The 19,022-nt window shown below is 40.9% G+C and overlaps 1 protein-coding gene across 5 annotated transcripts in view; it reads left to right on the forward strand.

Moving 5' to 3' along the window:
• STOX2 (storkhead box 2) overlaps positions 1 to 19,022 on the forward strand; it is a 152,887-nt gene that overhangs the window by 120,183 nt on the left and 13,682 nt on the right. For 4 of the 5 annotated variants that reach the window (XM_069855902.1, XM_069855907.1, XM_069855905.1 and 1 more), the window contains exon 2: positions 10,326 to 10,478. In XM_069855902.1, coding sequence (XP_069712003.1) covers positions 10,326 to 10,478 — 153 coding nt within the window. Of the gene's footprint in view, positions 1 to 3,211; positions 3,322 to 10,325; positions 10,479 to 19,022 lie in introns of those variants that run through there. The other variant, XM_069855906.1, reaches the window with a different exon arrangement.

A 19,022-nucleotide genomic window follows, 5' to 3' on the forward strand; every position in this document is an offset into this window, starting at 1 on the left:
TCAAATTTGTTAGTATGAAGAGATTTCCTAAAGAAATACAAGTGTATGTTTGTATCTTTTTGATGTTTCTTAGTCTGTTTTCTTCTGGGGCCACAGGGTTAATGGGTTATGTTCCCAGTCTGGTGTTGCGCGCTTTCTGTTTTGTGAAGTTGGTTCTTGTAGAAGTAATCATAATGGTAGATAGCTGTAGTCTCTGCAGCTACAGATTCTGAATGCTGAGTGCTGAAGGCTGATTTTAGCCTCTGAAATTCAGGATCTGCTGAAACTGGTACAGGCTAGTCTGAATTTTCTCATGCTCGTGATAACCCGTTGGCATCTTCTGGCAGTGTTCTTTTTTAAACTTTTTTTGTTCTCTGTTCCCCCCCTCCAATTTGAGACCATTCCTTTTCTCCGCTTGAGTTTCCCTCTGGTGATGGTAAAAGGTCTGTGGCGAAGGAAGGGGATCCCAGGCCCTGGCTCAGGAGGGCTCAAGGATGCATGCAAGCTAATGTGGAGTTTGACAAAGGCGTCTGTGTTCAACTCTGACACAATGAGTGTGCAAAGGCAGAGAATGGGATCTTTCTTAATCTGCTTTCTCAGTGTATGATGAAGATTGATTTCAACCTATGCTGTATTCTGTGCTGGTCTTTTTGGATACACATGCATGCATTCGGGTTGTACAGAGTGAAGTATATGTTGTATTTGTGCCGTATGCTGTCAGTAAGGCAGCTTTTGTTTCAGTACCAACTTCTGTCATGTGCTAGGGGGGAGATGTGGAGTGGAGCAATAGAGGAGCTGCCTTGATTGGAAAGTGCATGTGGCATTTTGGCTAGCCTTTCCTCCTGTGAGGTGATGTTGCAAAATCATCACCAATGATGACAGCACTGGTTTACCCATCAACTTCAGCTCTTCTAAACATTCTCATTTATATTTTTTGTGATGCTGGTCTCTACTTTCACTTTTGCTCTCTGCCATGCATGAAGTATCAGGCACTTTTACTGTTGTTAATCAGTATTAACAGCACTGTGAGATGATGAGTTTGAGAAAAGGCATGCCTAGCTGCATGTGCACATAAGACGCGTATGCACCCTAGGTACACATGTGCTCATGCATTCTAGGTGTGTCTAGGGTGTCACACGTGCAAGAGGAGTTGCCTTACTCAAAGAGCTTGCAGTTTTATCAGTCTGTTGAGAGTAGTCAAGCTGGTCCTGAGTATAAAACTTGGGGTTCCAGTGCTAGAGAAATTTGTTAGAGAGAAGAGATATTCATGTTACGGTATTACCTTTATCTTTCTTCTGCCACTATTTTAACTTTGGAGATAGTAGTGTGACAGCTGCTACAGAAACTTGTGCATGTGTGTGAAAACATTGCTGCACACACAAGCCCAGCTTTGCATGAATGTTGCCTGGTACAAGGGAAAAACAGGTTGGAGCTCTCGTTTTTGCTTTCTGTAGGTGTCTGCTGTAATTCACCTTAAGCCCACAGAATTTTTGTCTTGGAATGAGTTTCATTGCTGTAAAGTGACTGTGGGCTTAGCAGACAAACAACCAGAGTTTCTGCAGGGATGATCATGTGAGACCTAAACATTGCAAGTGCCAAGCTGGATTCATTAGAGACTTTGCAGCTGATAAGGCAGTCCCAGGGAAGGCAAAACTCCTGTAAAATTTAAGGAAGATTTCCTGGAATGAGGCCTTTCAGGGAACACAGAAATTGATATGTGTGTGTAGCAAGAGCCCAGCTTTTAATGTTGAGATCTTGGCTACTGTGTAACTGCAGGCGTGGTGAAGCACCCAGCTTACCTTACACTTGTAAAGTAAATTAGCCTGTTTATAATGTGTCTTTGTTCCATAACGGTTGCCATAGACCTGTAAATGAAAATGATATCTGTTAGTTGTGTAACCCTGCTATTTACTTGTCCTCTTGAAACATTTTCATAGACCGATTTTAGGTTAGGTTTGACTCTTTCACTGCCTGGGTAGTTGTAACACTAGGGATTGCAGCTTAGGGAGGTGGTCACTTTTGTATTCAGTCCTAAACACCTGATGTGTTTATTTAGGGGAGAATCCAAGAGAACAGTCTATTCCAGCATAGCACAGGGGAGTCCTGAAGTGCTGTGTTTCAGGATTTTATGGACTATGTGCCTACTGTGCCTCAAGCTATTTCAGAGTGCTTAGGATACAGGAACCTTTAAAGAATTGCCTCATGGGAGCACTCCCTTTTTTTTTTTTGCCTCCCCCCCCCCCCCCGTTTTTGCATATTGATCTTATCATTTTGATGGCTAGATCATGACTAGAAATAGTTATTTTGCAGTAAAGACAAGTTGAAATTTCCTTCTCTTAGAAGAGGACCCCCAATTAAAAATGTTTCTCCACAACAGCAGCATCTGTCTTGCATCATACAGTGTTCCTACCTCTTCTTCTGTGATTTCCTGATGCCTTAGCTTAGCTTAACCTCACCAGGGGACGGAAAACCTAGCACTGGGAGTGAGATCCTGACACAGTGACCTCGTTCTGAGCATTACCTTCTTTGTCAGTAGCAGCAGAAACCGAAGCAGCTCCGCTGGCTCTCGGCACTTGGAGCAGTTTGACGTTTTCTGTCTGGCATGGTTTTGGGGCTCATGTTGTTTTGAGCTGAGATGGTGAATGGTATGATGAAAAATGAGCTTGCAAGAACTTGTCCACTGCTTCTAATTTTTTGATAAATCAGTTTGCAGCAGCACAACTTTGATCCCGTGTACAGCAGGGCTGCATTTTACGTGCAGGTCCGCAGCACTCTTCAAGACTGACAAAGGGGAGTAAATCTTTCTTTTTAATCGCTAAAGTAAAAACTGGTAAGTGTCATGCCAAACAGTGAATAATTTAAGAAAAATATTGCTCTGTGTAAGTGTGTGAGCATGCATGTTTGTGCATTTCTGGTTTTGTGTGTTGGGGGGTTGTGTATTACATCAAGCAGATACATTGGGGTGAATTTTTTTGTCTTGACTAGAGGGTTAAAGATTTAACTTGGCTTTGCTAATGCATGTAAATAGCTTTCCTGTCCACTTAATGAGGAGGCTGGCTTTTTATCCTGTACAGTGCAGCTGGGCACAGTTCCAGAAGCAGAGGCACTTGGTATCAAAGACAAAGAAGCCAGCGCAGACATAGGGAGAAACCTGGAACATTGTGCTGTGGATTTTTTCAGAGCGATGACTCATTTCAGTTCACAAAGGATTCTGGGCAGGGTAGTGAGGAGTCAGGTTGGCTGATCCATTCCTATGACTTCACTTTGCAGAGAGCCAGGGAGAAGAGGAGTGACACTGCAGAATCCTGAGGCACTGCAGTGGAGAGGTGCTTTGCGAAGACTGTGAGTGCCTTTGGAACAGGGGGTGGTGTCAGAACATGATTCCAGACGTTCATTGGAAATAGGGCAAAAGGAAAGAGATGTTTTCAAAACACTGTGTGGGAGTTGTTTGTAGTCCCCTTTAGATTCTCTGCCTCCCCTGTCATTTCTTAACCATTTATTTCTTGTACTTATATGGGAATTGTGTGAAATAACATTCCTTTCAGTGGACCTGCATAGGTACTGCATTATTTTTTGTTTTCTGGAACCCCTGTTTCCTTCTGTAAGAGGTGGGTGTTCAGCATATTACTGCCTAAAAGCATGCTTTGTTTTGATTCTTGCAGGTCCTGTGGCACTGACCTATGCTGCAGCCAGCCAGCTTCCACAGTGATATAAAGCCCCAATATGCACATTGTTGTTACATCACAGCTGCTCTGGATACTGTGCTGGAGCATGGAACCGAACCTCTAGGGGTTCAGGTAAGTCCCCCTTTTTTAAAATATTGTGTGCCAGGAATATAGACATGGATGTTTATTAAGAGATGCATTTGAAAAATACTTCTTTGAGGAAACATGTTCTAAAGCACACAATATATTAAAAAAAACCATACTCCTTCCCAGGATAAGCAATGCTATCAGTATCTCTTCAACTGAAACCTCTGGGAAAGTTCCGTGCTCCAGCAGAAGCTTTTTCCAATCATAGTTGTAACATGTGCTGGGATATCACTTTGGAATGGGAGGCAGCTGGCCACAGGACATGAACAAAGAAAAATCTAAATCACAGGAAATACACAGGATGAATGCATGTAAGACAAGTTTCCTGGCTGTGGGCAATTTAGCACCTGTTTCTGAAAGTTTGTGGCACTTGGTGAACGTGGAGATCATGCTTTGAGCTGGATCCAAACAATTAAGAAGATCAGTTTTCATGGTTGAAGTTAATAGCAGGCAAGAGAGTAGAACCTTGTTCAAGAGGCAGATGTTTGTCATGTGATTGGTCATTATTAAGGTTGGTGTGTTTTCTTCAGGCTGGTTAGAATTGAAGTGGTCACATTGCCAGGTCACATTCTTAAAACGTTATGACCTGTGTATGCCAGGGAAGGTATATTTTGGTGTGCTTGCCTTTCAAAGGTGCAGAAGGACCTTGATGATGAGCGAATGTGTGTTAGAGCATTTGCTGAACCTTTGTTTAAGCTGCTCTTAAACAGGAATAAATGGAGGAATCTTTAATGTATTTTTTTTTGTTATTGTCAGTCCTCTGATATGTTTAACTGTCTAGTAAACACAACCTACAGCATTATTCATTAAATACTTAAAAAATGTGGTTTTAACTATGTCTGAGAGCAGTACAAGCAGCGTACCTTCTAATTTTCTTTATTTCAGATTTTGCCAGTAAAATATGTTCTGTGTTTATGTGCTAGTTCAGATCCAAGGTATCCCAGAGTAATCTGGGTAATACTGCAGAAATCTGCATATTCTTCCTGTTCCGTCCTGTTGCTTAATCAGATGGAAATGTTACCTGGCTTAAAATGGTGATTCTTTATCATTATTGTGAATTCATGTAAGAAACGTTTTGTTTGCTACATCTATGTAAGTATTCTATAATAAGGGTGATTCAGACGCTTTGGGGTTTGGGGGAAAAGGGGTAACATGCAACCCAAGCCAGGTTTGTAACCTCTTCAGCATCTGTCCCATCTTTAACTTAATCTGAAAACGAGCATTTTTAGAAGAGGATTTTATTTCTGGTGTGCTTGAAAAAAAAGTGATGATATTCTGGGCTGAAGAGCCTTCTTTTTGGCCATTACCAGTAGTTTTGGTTCTGTTAGCTACCTTTTGTTGTGGACCTTTCTGTAGTTCTTCCCAGAGTGAAATCATAGGTGAGGATTGACTGGAACAGGCTGTTGGTAAGAAATTTTCTGGATTTCACAATGTACTGTGAAATCCCTGTACTCTAATTTGATGTTCTTTGATTAATAACGTAGTTCTGTAAGCAGCAAAAGTAGTGAAGTCAGATATCCCTTGTCAAATGTTTTTTTGACTGGATTCTCTCCTGTCTAGTGGTAAGTGGCTATGCCTGAAGCTCTGTGCAGATGAAGCATTCATAACAAAACACTCACGGAATCTCTAGTCTGGAGAGACTTGACCTCTCTGGCACATGCACGTACACAGACTTTGATTGTGCAAGCCTATTTTCCTGTGGAAAAGAGGCTAAAAATAGTTCTTAAAGTTTGTCTTGATCCGTAGGGAACGCAAGGTTAAAAAGGTGTTGAGAAGCTGGATGGAGAAGACAAACTGGTCTTTGGCTTCCTGTATTTCACAGGATGCAAAGTGTAACCAGAGGGTCTCTTCCCCATTTCAGGGAAACTGTGTGATAAATTCTAATGAAGTATGACTTTGCACTGTAATTTCCTTAGTTTTCCTTCAGAATGACTGTACTGAATTGGTTCCATTTATGACTCCAGAGGTGATATTTCAAACAGTTTTCATGCAAACTTCATGAGATGGCGATTTTGGTGTCCAGGTCACTTCTTTCTAGCAGCAGAATCACTAATAAAAATTCTGTCATCGGTATGTAGTTGATAGTTTAATTGCTGATACATGGAGCAGAATTTCTCCCGAAGTGTTGTTACACAGTCTTTCACAGAGCAGAGACACCAGATCTACTGGCACAGGGAGGGTCAGGCTGGTGTGGGTTCAGGATGTGTGAGCACTTTGATTCCCAGCTCTGTTAAAGACCATCACTTTCTCATCTGTATGTTAAAGATAGTTATGGTTACCCAGTTGCTAGGAATCATAGAATCATAGAATAACCAGGTCGGAAGAGACCCACCGGATCATCGAGTCCAACCATTCCTATCAAACACTAAACCATGTCCCTTAGCACCTCGTCCGCTCGTGCCTTAATCACCTCCAGGGAAGGTGAATCAACCACCTCCCTGGGCAGCCTCTGCCAGTGCCCAATGACCCTTTCTGTGAAAAATTTTTTCCTAACGCCCAGCCTAAACCTCCCCTGGCGGAGCTTGAGGCCATTCCCTCTTGTCCTGTCCCCTGTCACTTGGAAGAAGAGGCCAGCACCCTCCTCTCCACAACCTCCTTTCAGGTAGTTGTAGAGAGCAATGAGGTCACCCCTCAGCTTCCTCTTCTCCAGACTAAACAACCCCAGCTCTCTCAGTCACTCTGTCCAAGACTTGTTCTCCAGCCCCTTCACCAGCTTCATTGCTCTTCTCCGGACTCGCTCCAGAGCCTCAACATCCTTCTTGTGGTGAGGGACCCAGACCTGAACACAGGATTCAAGGAGCAGTCTCACCAGTGCCGAGTACAGAGGGAGAATAACCTCCCTGGACCTGCTGGTCACACCGTTTCTGATACAAGCCAAGATGCCATTGGCCTTCTTGGCCACCTGGGCACACTGCTGGCTCATGTTCAGTCAGCTGCCAACCAACACCCCCAGGTCCCTCTCCTCCAGGCAGCTTTCTAGACAGACTTCTCCTAGTCTGTAGCACTGCATAGGGTTGTTGTGCCCCAAGTGCAGGAGCCAGCACTTGGCCTTGTTTTGAAATCCACTGAAGAAATGTGCTGTGTAAGAGCTAAGTGTTTATTTTATATGCTACATAATCTTTTGTTCAAAGTAACTTCCCCTCCCCACCGTATGGTAGCGCTATAAATCCCCAAAGCATAAATGAGGATGAATCCTATTCATTGTTTGTTATGTATATAGATATTTTTGGAAATTAAGTGCTACTTAAAACAGAAAATATAGGAAACTTCTTTTTAAAAAAAATTCTTTAGAGAAAAGTTTGGAAAGACATTGCAGAGACAGAGCTAATACCACGTAAGTATATAGTCAGCAGTCAGCTGGCAGAAACTGCTTTCTGAGCTCCTGTTTTCATTTAATTGAGAGCATAAACATATGAAGTCAAGGGCAGTAATTTGATTTCAAAAGAAAGCTGCTTGAGACAAGCATCAGTCAGAGCTAACAGGAGCCATATGCTAGATGATTTGTGTAAGTGATGTGGTCTTCCAAAAGAAATGAAGAAAAGTGTATTTGATTTGTTTTTGAAAGCAGGTCTTTCCTAAAGAAGTTGTTGTAAACCTTCTGTTCAACAGGCTACGCAGTATTTATGTGTGTAATTGATGTTAATATGTTAAATCATAAGCATGGGCTATTTTCTGTTGTTGTGCATAAAGGAAGTTTGTTCACTTGACTATACCCACAGAGTGCTTGTAATCTCCCAGAGCTATGGGACAGTCAGGATAAAACTTGGTAAATGAGAGTTTCCCTGAGCTGAGGGGGTTTGGCTTTCTGTAACTAGGACTACTGAAAATTTTATATATATGTGCTAGCTTTCTCAAATCAAGAGCCAGTTAATTATCTCCAGCAGGCAGTTAACGGACTACAAGGTATGGAGGTAATTCTGGCACGACAGAGGTGGAACAGGAGTTCCCTTGTCATAATGAAGAAGGTTGAAAAGCACTCAGTGGAAAAGAATACAGCTTAACTGGTTATTGCCTCTTATAAAACAGAAAGAAAGGTGTGCACACAAAACCAGTATTTGTTGGCCACTTCTGTTGCATTTAAAACCATTAAAATTATGATTTTATGGACAATTACAGTCTTCATTATAGTTAATTAAATGGTTGTTAAGCTCCCAGATATTTGCAAGCAGGATGCATGTTATCCTGGCATACTAACTACAACACGTTTTGCTAGAGACTGCATTAACATTAAGGAACTGATACTGAATATATGTTTTCAGTGGAAACTCTTGGTTTATTCCTGTTGACGAGAGCCAAACTGTCAATGGTCAAATGTGCAGACTGAATGTTTTCTGCGCAGTAACCCTTAAAGCTACCCAGGGAGCCCATTTCAGTCCCCAGCGAACCTGATAAAGTTAAACTTCAGCTGAGGGTAACATATGCCAATCTGTTTGACATTGCACTGAAATGAACTTAGTGCTCACAAGAACACCCAGATAATCCCTGTGTAAAGGACAGTAATTTCTTAAATTGCTTAGCCAAATCTGCACTATTCTTACCATAATTCTGATGCTTTTTAAGTGTGAAACTAATCAGTAAAGAAACAGATCCTCTAAACAAAATGTATGATGACTGTTGATCAAATTTGGTAAACTTATGTGTCTGGCTGATTACAAAGATTCATCTATGAACAAGTTTAAGCCGATAGGTATAATTATTGATAAATAATTCTTTATTTTTAATTCTTTAGTTATGGTTAACTTTCTCCACTTCTTTATCCACTCTCAAATGATGAGGAGACAAATGGTGTTGGCTCCCAAATCATGTGAAAGTGTATCTCTGACATTTCCCTGTAAGCTGCCTATGATCTTCTTGTTTGCCATTGTCTGTAAAGCATGTGTGGCAGGAACTTTCCAGGTATATGTGGATAAAAAACACCCAGGCGAGGTTATATTTTATAGTCATCATTCTGTGGTCAGACAGAAATGAGGGGGATCTCGGGGTGTGCTGTGTTGAAGCTGGGCAAATGCTGCTGTGTTGGGATTGCAGCATTGCAAGGCTTGGTTAAGCTAAGCAGGAGCAATCAGGTGACAGCATAGCACAAATGTGTATTTTAAATCCTTGTGTCTTGGGTAACGTGTATCACTATTGCAAAACAGATTGTACAGCTGGTGCATTGAAAAATATTGCTCGTAAGTCTCACTGAAGCAGTTACGCAATTTGCTGCTCCCACCAATTCTTTTTTTTTTCCAAAGTGCTGAGTATAATGCAAGATTTAAATGCATTTTGATAATCAGTTTTAGAAACTGCCTTTCCTGGTTTTTAGACATAATAGGCATTTAGAATTAATAGGGCAAATATTAGGTCCTCTAAATTGTGGAAGACAGTTTGAATATGAATTAATTTCCAGTAATTTGATTCCTGATTTAGTCACAAGGTATTGCTCCATGACAGCAGAAATAGGGTGATTTTCCTGAGATTTCGAAGTGTTTTAGGTAAAACTTAATCCCTGGCTATTGACGAGGCTGTGGCCAGGAAAGGATTTGTAGTCAAGCACCCCTTATTCTGTCTGTTATTCTTTCTTATACCTTTTTCAGTGGCAAAGGAAATCTTTCAGCCTGCTCCTTCCCTCAATTCGAGATCACTGGGGAACTGTTATAGTTCAAGAGGAGGTGGAGAGCAGAATTTGAAAGCATTTCTATATTTGTATCAAGTGGGTTAAAATGCACATGTGTATGTGTATTTGTGAAGTCACGTTAGTATTATGAAATTGTAATTTCTCCTATAACTTGCATCTTGAAGAACTTCCAATGGTTTAAGTGCAGGTTAATGAATTCTTAAATTTAATGAAGACATTAAATTTAAGACAATTTAATGACAAATGTGACAAAAAGTTTAAAGACAATGTGACAAAAGTTACAACTTAAGTTAATTTTCAGGCCATCTTGGAACTATTAAAGCATCACTTCTTTGTCTGTACAAAGGCATTTGACATGTAGATCCAAGAGAGATTTATTCAGGGTATCAGACTTGAGGCCTCTGTAAAGTGTGCTGTGCTTTGTCAGCTGAGTGAAAGTGTTACTCATTAACTTAGCAACATTTTTTTCCAGTCTTTGTTACTTTGAAGAAAGTATTTTCTATCAGGTGGAAGTGGTGGGTGATCCATACTCTAGCCTTTGAAAGGGAAGTGAAATCTCCCCTTTTATGGTCGAGAACTAAATGCAGCTATTTTGTTTGTGCAGTTGCCTAGTAGGATGTTCAAGCATGCAGTTTTGCAACTGTAACTGCTAATTTGTAGGCATTTTTCTGAATCTCTCTACTGCACCCTTTGAGAAACTATGTCTGCATAGTGTATATCTGCTATTTTCCAAAGGTCACTATGTCTAAGTTTTAAAATAGGCTGTTGGATGGTTCGCTGTTGCAAGATTTTTACTCCATTGTAGTATAAAGACTGCAGACCTGTGCGCATCTTCCTCAGTTGTATCTCTACATCCTTATTATATGAGCCTCTTTTTAAACAAAATTATTCATTGCACATCTGTTGTCTTTTTACAGGTGATGTATCACCCATCAACATGTCTCCCATCAGTCAGTCACAGTTTATTCCACTTGGAGAAATCCTTTGCCTGGCCATCTCAGCAATGAACTCTGCCCGAAAACAAGTGACACAAGAAGCACTAATGGAGCACCTAACAACCTGCTTCCCAGGTAAGTGTACATTAATAAATCATTGATCAGATGGGTCCATGTCTGTAAGAGGGCAGTTAAAGAAGTCCTAGTCCCTGTCCAAAAGGTTGCCTATCTTTTTGGCTTCCTTAAAAGAGGGAGTTTCAGTGCTGGGTAGTCAGTTTTTCTTCACTATTCTGAATGGCAATATTGATTAATACTGAGATGCTACATGAAGGTAAATGGAAGCTTTTGGGTTCTAATCCTATAACCTTTTCTTTATTCTTAAACATGTAGAGAATCAAGTTCTCATTGACAGAGCCATTCTTGTGGAGATGCATTTCTCAGGGTTAATTCCTGACTTGGTGTAAATATGAAATGTTACTTGGAAAGTACTAAACAGTAAACCATATTGGCATGTTTCTTTTTTCAGCCTGATATCGGAATAAGCTTGTTTGTGATTCTGCTTGCAGAATAGCTGCCTTTATCGTCATATGCAAGAGAGCTTAGGAATTCTTCGGTAGTTATGGAGAACAAATCATGTGTCATGGCCAGAGCAAACTTATTTCACTTTATGACTTTCCAGCTAGTTGTAAGCTAACTCATAAGAGTACTGTTGACATCACTCAACCAGTTCAAGTGTTGTTGTCCAATCTCCCTAGAGATAACCTCGTGGTGGTCTCTACGTAGAGCATTCTCTTCTAAGGAGCAGGTTTCCTACATAGTATGCGTCTTCCTTCGCCTAGGGCAGGCTCTCAAAACTGGTATGGCTTGATGCAAGTAATGGGAGTCCAATGACGATGTAACCTCTTCCCAAAGCAGGCGCATATAAACTGAAAGGATATTGTCAGCCTGGTTTCTTTGACGTTTCAGAGTCTTCTTGGATGCAATTCTGGCTTTTCCTTCTGTACTGCCCTTGCCTGAAAATCTTTAAATACTTTGGTTAGTTGGTTGGTTTTTCGTTTTGTTTTGTCTTCTTCTTTGACACAACAACTCTCTCTGTGACTGAAGGTTTGGGGAGCCACGTGGCATGTTCATAAGTACTGGTGTTCAGAAGACAGCCATGTTTTGATATCTTGAATTCTTTTGCTTGCTTTTTAGAGTAAGAGTTACATAAAGCCTTGGAAGTTATGTGACTTTTGCAATAGCTGGTCTCAGGTTGGTGCAAAAATAATTGCCATTTTTAACCATCAACTTCAAAGCAGTGTATCTCATCTTAAAGTAAAATTTATTAATTGAAATAAGAACTATTAGGACCTGCACATTTTTACTAACAAGAAACAAGTCTATTCTGGTAGCGTAGAATTCTGGAGTCCGGAAACTGATGAATCCTTTGAAGGCATTGTGAGCTACTACTTGGTTGCAGAAAGCCTTCTCTTGCAGGAAGTTGTCAAAATGCTTGAAAATGTAATTGGTGGGAAAGAGGTCTGGTGAGTAAGCTGGGTGAAGTAGAGTTTCATATCTAAGTTTGTGCAGCTTCTGCAGAATCATTTGTGAGACATACAGCTGGGCACTGTAATGGAGAAGAACTGATCCTTTTAAGTTGACCAGTGTTGGATGTAAATGTTGCAGTTCTTGGTACATTTTGTTGATTTCCTAGCAATACTTTTCGGCACCGATGGTTTCACCAGGATTCAAGAAGTTGTACTGGATAATTCCACTTATCAGCCACCAAACAGTGACCATAAACACTTTTTGATGCATCTTTAGTTTGGGGAAGTGTTTTGGTGTTTCACCCCAGTCCAGCCACTGAGTGAAACACTGTTGGTTTTTGAATAGAAAATACTTTTCATCGTGTGTCACAATGCGATCCAGGAATGGATTGCTTCTGTTGTGCAAAGCAGAGCAGACTTCGTAATGGCAACCTTTATTTTCATTCAGCGCATGCAGCACCCATTTGTCGAGCTTATTTGGTTTTCCAGTTTGGTGTGGATGTCAAACAACTGTTGAATGGTCAGCATTTAGTTCTTCTCCAGCCTCTCAAGTTGTTTTGCATGGATCTGCTTCAATAATGGCCCTCAACTTGTTGTTGTCTATCGCAGAAGGACATCTGCGAACCTCCTCATCTTCAATACTTTTGTTTCTGTTATGAACTTTTTGGAACCAATGTCAAACTGTATGTTCATTGATGATCCCCTGGCCCAGTGCTTGGTTGATATTGCTAGCAGTTTCCACTGCTTTACGTTCTCTTTTGAACTCATACAACAAAATCACTTGAAATCTGCTTTTTTCCATCTATAATTCGAGAGCATAATATAAATTAGAGTAGGCAATGAACCCAAAACCATTAGCATAAATAAGTAGAGTGAACTTTGTTCTTTAAAATGGAATACTACATCAATACAACAACTTTAATCCAAAATAAGCATCGCAGTTTACAACAACAAAAGCAGCAATTATTTTTGCACCAATCTAATACTAAGTTCTGAGATTTTAAAATGTAATTCTGGATCGAGGGTTATGTTTGAAATAAACAATTCTGTCTGACATTTAATAATTGTACTTTGGAAAAAAATACTGCAAGTATATTTTGTAAATACTGGCTTTCTGTCCCAATTTGTGACTTTATTTATCAGGGATTTTTCCAGTATCCTTGGCTGATTTTGAAGAGAATGGTAAAAGTTGAAAGGGATAAAAGCAAAGAAGGCAAAGTCACAATTGCAATTCCAGCTTAATTACATTTGATTATTTTTTCCAAGTCATGTTTTCTATATATATACTAGAAGTTTCCCATAGATTTGCAAGTATTTTTCCATTAATTCTCTCAATGTTTTATATAAACATTATTGCATAGTGGAAATGGTCATCTGTTGGTGACATCCCTTCGATTTCCTGGGACCATGATTATAGCTGACTTGGTGTATTGTGCTATTCTTGCTAGATGGAACCATACATCAAAAATAATTCAACAGGTTGGATTATTTTGTAGACGCTGCTCAGAAGAAGCCTCAGGCAAGTTAGCACACAGTCTCTTGCTGCTTTTTTTTTTCCACTAGCAATGAACATGTACACTTCTCAAGTCTGAGATTAAAGGAAGGGGAGCCTAGTTTTTCCTACCTCACTTCCCAAAAGGTAAAGAAAGTTATTGGGGGAGTGGAATCCACCCTTTGTTGTCCAGTTTTTTTCCTCTCAGCCTTTCTCTCCCAGCTGTGACGTGTTTAACATAGCAAACATCCATGTTCTCTCAGTGTATGAGGATTATCCAAAAATTTTGTCCTTTCCAGTAAACAAAACCTTTTCTTGTGCTGAGTGTTATTTTTCACTTGTCTTCCCAAACTGTCTCATAAACCACCCATAGCTTTTTGAGCCCTTATGTTCACTGTGGCTATTTTCAAGTATGAAATGTTCTCCTATATTTTGATAGTTTATTTTTCCTAATTATGTGCTGATGCTCTGAGAGAGAGGAAAGCATCACCAGTGCAGATGTATCTGTCACTGTCAAATAACCTCTCTCTATCTCACCGAGTAGCAGCACTTGTCTGCCTGTGTTGTTTGTGTTTTAATGAAGAGATGCTTCACTGCATTTCGTGGCGTACATGAATTTCCTAAGACCCTAGACGCTATTCTCAAACTGCCTAAGAATAATAAACCTTTCTTCTCAGTGCAGGATCTTACGCTTGCAGTCTAGCCCTCTAGTTTGCTGAGACATTGTGCAGGCATAAATCTGGGCCATGGCTCTATCTGAAATAAGGTATGCTAATTATTTATAACATCACATAGCAACCACTCCATGTCCTTAACTAGTATTTCATGAGCCAATCAGAGTATTTCTTTTATCCCTTGTTAAGCCTTAGCATCAGCTCAGGAGAAAATCATTTTAGCAGATTTAACACCATTTAAATACTACTTCAGATGTATTTTTCATGAATTTATTTTATTGAAAAAGTTTGTAATGATAATGCACATCTTATTTGTGGCATTTGTTATTTGACAGATTTTTTTTTAAAAAAAAGAGGGCTCCTGCTGTATGCGCTCCCTTTATTCCAACTTACAATAAAACAATGAGATGTTTGTACAGACCTACTTTTAATTTATTGACCATGGTTTAAATCCCATACATTAAATGTAAATCTTTGAAATCCAGTATAAGGAGCTAAGAATGTAACCTCTGTTCCTGTGTTTGGCAGCCAGACTCTCTTATCTGTATGAACCTGGCTGAAGAAAACATCAAACCTTAGTCTATGCTGCCATTAGCAAGGATTTTTTTTCTTTTTTTTCTATTTTTTTTCCCCAATTTTGTCCACCTACTTATTGAAGTCATTTTAAGGTGTTCAGAATTTCAGTGTAGAAAATAGACGTGTGTATTGGACTATGTTGCTTTCTAAGCAAACTGTTTTTTGATAGCTGGCAAATTCCTCTGACATTCGCCTTCATAACTGTTCACTCCTTAAATATGTGAAATGTGTGTGTAGCACTTAAAATAAGTGTCTTACATTAACTGAGTTCACTCTAGGTCAGTGTTCTTTGTGAGCCACAAACAAGACATAATCTTCTGTCTGGAAGCTCAGTGGATGGCGTAGTAGACTCTCTTGAGATGCAGAAAATGCACATGTCTGATGATTCAGTGTCCAGACAGTTTCTGCTTTTGAATTATTAAAGCACTACATAATCTTAAATAACACCACTGCTGTCATGCAGTATTTTATATGCTAGAGTCTCTAAACTACTGGTATTCTTTCCTATTTAATGAAGGAAGGAAGACCATAAGGAGGCTTCTGAATGCAGTAGGGTAGGTTACGTATAGAGACATAGTGCGGGCAGGCTGCTGTAAAGCGAAAAGTCTTGGGAAAGCCAGGAAATCTGCTTAAAATAGCAACATTTGGAGCCAGAGCAGTGTCATTGTTCCTATCCACCATGCAGGAAAGCCTAATTCAAATTTGGGTCTGTTTCTACTTTTTAAGTACTTGAAAGAGGTGCGAAGGAAACCCTTAGCTAGCATTAGCTGGCAGTGCTGAGCTCCAAAGATCTGCATCTGCCATTGTCACTGCTGGCTTAGTGAACCACATGGAAGTTCTATATGCTGGGAATGATAAAAGTGATCTTCTCCAGCTTCATCGAGAAGGCTGACACAATTAAAGTCACAGCATCATTGAATGCCCAAGCACGCTAATTTTTTTTCTTGGTGTTTGTCTACATGTTCTGTTTTCACAGCAGTTAGTCCATTAATGTAACTACTGTGCATCCACTGTTTAGAGACTCATTTACCCAATACATTGTTACCATTATGGTTTACTGGATGAAAAATATGTATCATTATTTTTTCCATGTATTTGCAGTTCATTTTTGCCTGAGTTAGTGTAAAACATCAGAAGATCCATTTCAATATCATTCCCTAACTTTTCCATAAACTCCCAGGAGAATGCTTTCCTCTCTTTTATTTTTGTTCCAGTGTTTTTGAAACAGTATGTTAAAAAAAGTCTTTCAGTAAAATCAGAATGATGGACTAGGTTCCCACAGAGGTAGGTGTGTGTTGAGCTCCTGGAAAACAGTGGATCACTCAGATTTATGTAGAGGCAGGATTGACTGCTGCACAGCAAGTGTGTCTCAGTTGAACCTGCATTGGACCCTGGAGTGTGTTTTCAACACAGGATGGAGAAGCACATGAGATTGAGTTTGGGGTCATCCACTTCTTGTGGGGGTGTGAAGCATAATGTAAAAGGGGTGGTGTTGCACAAGCAGATACCGCAGCTCCTCTGCAGTAAAGAAGAGGTTAGAGGATGACCACTGGTTGTTATGGGATCACTCTTTGTGTTCCTGTGCTTTACTGAAGGCTTATGCGGAGGGCGGCCTGCTCTTCAGTTGCCTCACAATCCATAGGATTGTGCATATTGTTTCCTTCAGTCCAGAGAGATTCAGGACTCTGGGCTGTGGAAGGGTAATCCTTTTTTCCCCCAGCTCTCTGGATTTCAGCTTTTCCCATCTACTGCTGTTTCTGGCATGTTGACTCATCCAGAAAATCTGGGGGGTGTTTGTTACTCTCTAGGATTATCACATAAATTGTGGACACCCACGTGAAAAAGGGAGAAAATGCACGTTCCCTATTCTCCATTTCACTTGCTCATCTTTTCAAATTTCCAGTCTCATTTATTCTTTCAAATTACATCCTTTCTTCACCTCTTTTACTTCCTGTGTCTGGATCAACCCCAGTCTTTTAGCTCTGTGGACTATGCATTAAATATATTTACTTCACCCATGTGCTTCTCCCCGACACCCCCTCTGTTGTAGCATGAATGAAAGCAGTTACTCCTAACACTTTGCTGTTTCCCCTTTAAGATTTTTAGTTACAGGTATTACTGGATACCGGCAGCGTGGTTATGCCTCTAGATTCAAACATTGAAAGCCAAATATAAGAATACTCATTATGTTGCCTGCAACCATGTAGCAAGAAAGAGGCTGAATGAAGGAATTGGTACAGATTCTCTATTTCTTGTTGCTAATCTTTGGTGGGGTGTTGATTATAGTGCCAGACCCCTTGCTGTTGCCTTCATGTTTGGTAACAGAAGGAAATCGGTGAGCTTGCAGCCTTCAGCCAGGCGGTATGCGCTACCAGTGACATTGTGTTTGTGGCAGGTACACCTGGTTGAGATTTTGTGTGAAAAGCACATACTGTGTTGAAATGTTTTTGCATGCATAAATCCTTAGAATTTCCATTCTTAAAGGTAGTCGGAGCGTGACTTGACAAGGCCCTAACCAAACTGATGTAAGTTGAACCAGCTATGAGTAGATGTGTTGACCATATGACTTCATGAGATCTTTTCCAGCCTAAGTTACTCTCTGATTCTTTTTTTTTTTCCTAAATTAGTTTGGTTGAAAAGAAAACTTAAGACCCAGAGCAAAAAATATTAGGGTTTTTTGGGTTTAAAATAGATCCTCCAAACTTCTGAAAAAAAAATTCTCTAGTTCTAAAAATGTAAACCAGGTCAGTACCCAGCATTATTAATTAATCATTTTGTAAGAAGGGGCAGGCAGCTCAAGAAGAGTACAGGGATCTTGTTAGGACATGCAGAGAGAAAATTAAAAAGGCAAAAGCCCAGCTAGAACTCAGTTGGGCCACCGTTGTAAGAGGCAACAAAAAATGTTTTTACGAATACATTAACAACAAAAAGAAAGCCAAAGAGAATCTCCATGCTTGGTTGGATGGAAAAGGGTGAGGTACTTCATGCTGTCTTTGCCTCAGTCCCAGGTATATCTCAGTTCCCTCCGTTAACAGGGGAGGTCCCAGATGACTGGAGGCTTGCCAATGTCACACCCATCTACAAGAAGGGCTGGAAGGAGGATCTGGGGTACCACAGGTCTGTCAGCCTGACCTCAGTGCTGGGAGGGTTATGGATCAGATCATCTTGAGTGCATTCACCAGGCAAGTACAGGATAACCAAGTGATCAGGCCCAGCCGGCATGGGTTCACGAAAGGCAGGTCCTGCTTGACCAACCTGATCTCCTTCTATTAGAAGAAGACGTGCTCAGTGGATGCGGGAAAGCCTGTGGACATTGTCTACCTAGACTTTTTCCTACAGCTATCTCCTGGAAAAAAACTGACTCCTCATGGCTTGGACAGGCACGCTCTTCACTGGGTTAAAAACTGTCTGAATGGATGGGCCCAGAGAGTTGTGGTGAACGGAGCTAAATCCCATCAGTGGCCAGTCACAAGTGGTGCTCCCGTAGGCTCAGTGTTAGGGCCAGTTCTGTTCAATATCTTTATTAACGATCTGGATGAGGGAATTGAGTGTTCCCTCAGTAACTTCACAGAAGACACGAAGTTGGGTGGGTTCTCGAGGGTAGGGAGGCTCTACAGAGGGATCTGGACAGGCTGGATTGATGGCCTGAGGCCAACTGTGTGGGGTTCAAGAAGGCCAAGTGCCAAGTCCTGCACTTGGGCCACAACAAGCTGGTGCAGCACTACAGGCTTGGGGAAGAGTGGCTGGAAAGCTGCCTGGAGGAGAAGGACCTGAGGATGTTGGTTGACAGCAGCTGAACACAAGCCACCAAGCAAATAACATCCTGGCTTGTATCAGAAACAGCATGGCCAGAAGGACTAGGGAAGTGATCATCCCCCTCTACCCAGCACTGGTGAAACCACGCCTCAGATACTGTGTTGGGTTTTGGGACCCTCACTGTGAGAAGACATTGAGGTGCTGGAGCTTGTGCAAAGAAGGGCAATGAAGCTGGTGGAGGGTCTGGAGCACAAATGCAATGAAGAGCAGCTGAGGGAGATGGGATTGTTCAGTCATGAGAAGAGAAAGCTGAGGAGAGACGTTGCCCTTTACAAATACCTGAAAGGAGGTGGTACTGAGGCTGCTCTTGGTCTCCTCTCTCAAGGAAGAAGTGATAGGATGAGAGAAAATGGCCTCAAGTTGTGCCAGGGGAGGCTTACATTGCCTATTAGTAAAAAATTACTTTACTGAAAGAGTCGTGAAGCACTGGAACAGGCTGCCCAGGGAAGCGGTGGTGTCTCCAGCCCTGGAGGTGTTAAGAAAATGTAGTTGTGACACTTCAAGACATGGTTTAGTAGGCATGGTGGTGGTGCGCTGATAGTTGGACTTGATGACCTTAGCAGGGCTTTTCTACCTTTCATGATTCTATGATTCT

This window comes from Phaenicophaeus curvirostris, chromosome 4, assembly GCF_032191515.1.
Source record: "Phaenicophaeus curvirostris isolate KB17595 chromosome 4, BPBGC_Pcur_1.0, whole genome shotgun sequence".
Classification (NCBI taxonomy): domain Eukaryota; kingdom Metazoa; phylum Chordata; class Aves; order Cuculiformes; family Cuculidae; genus Phaenicophaeus; species Phaenicophaeus curvirostris.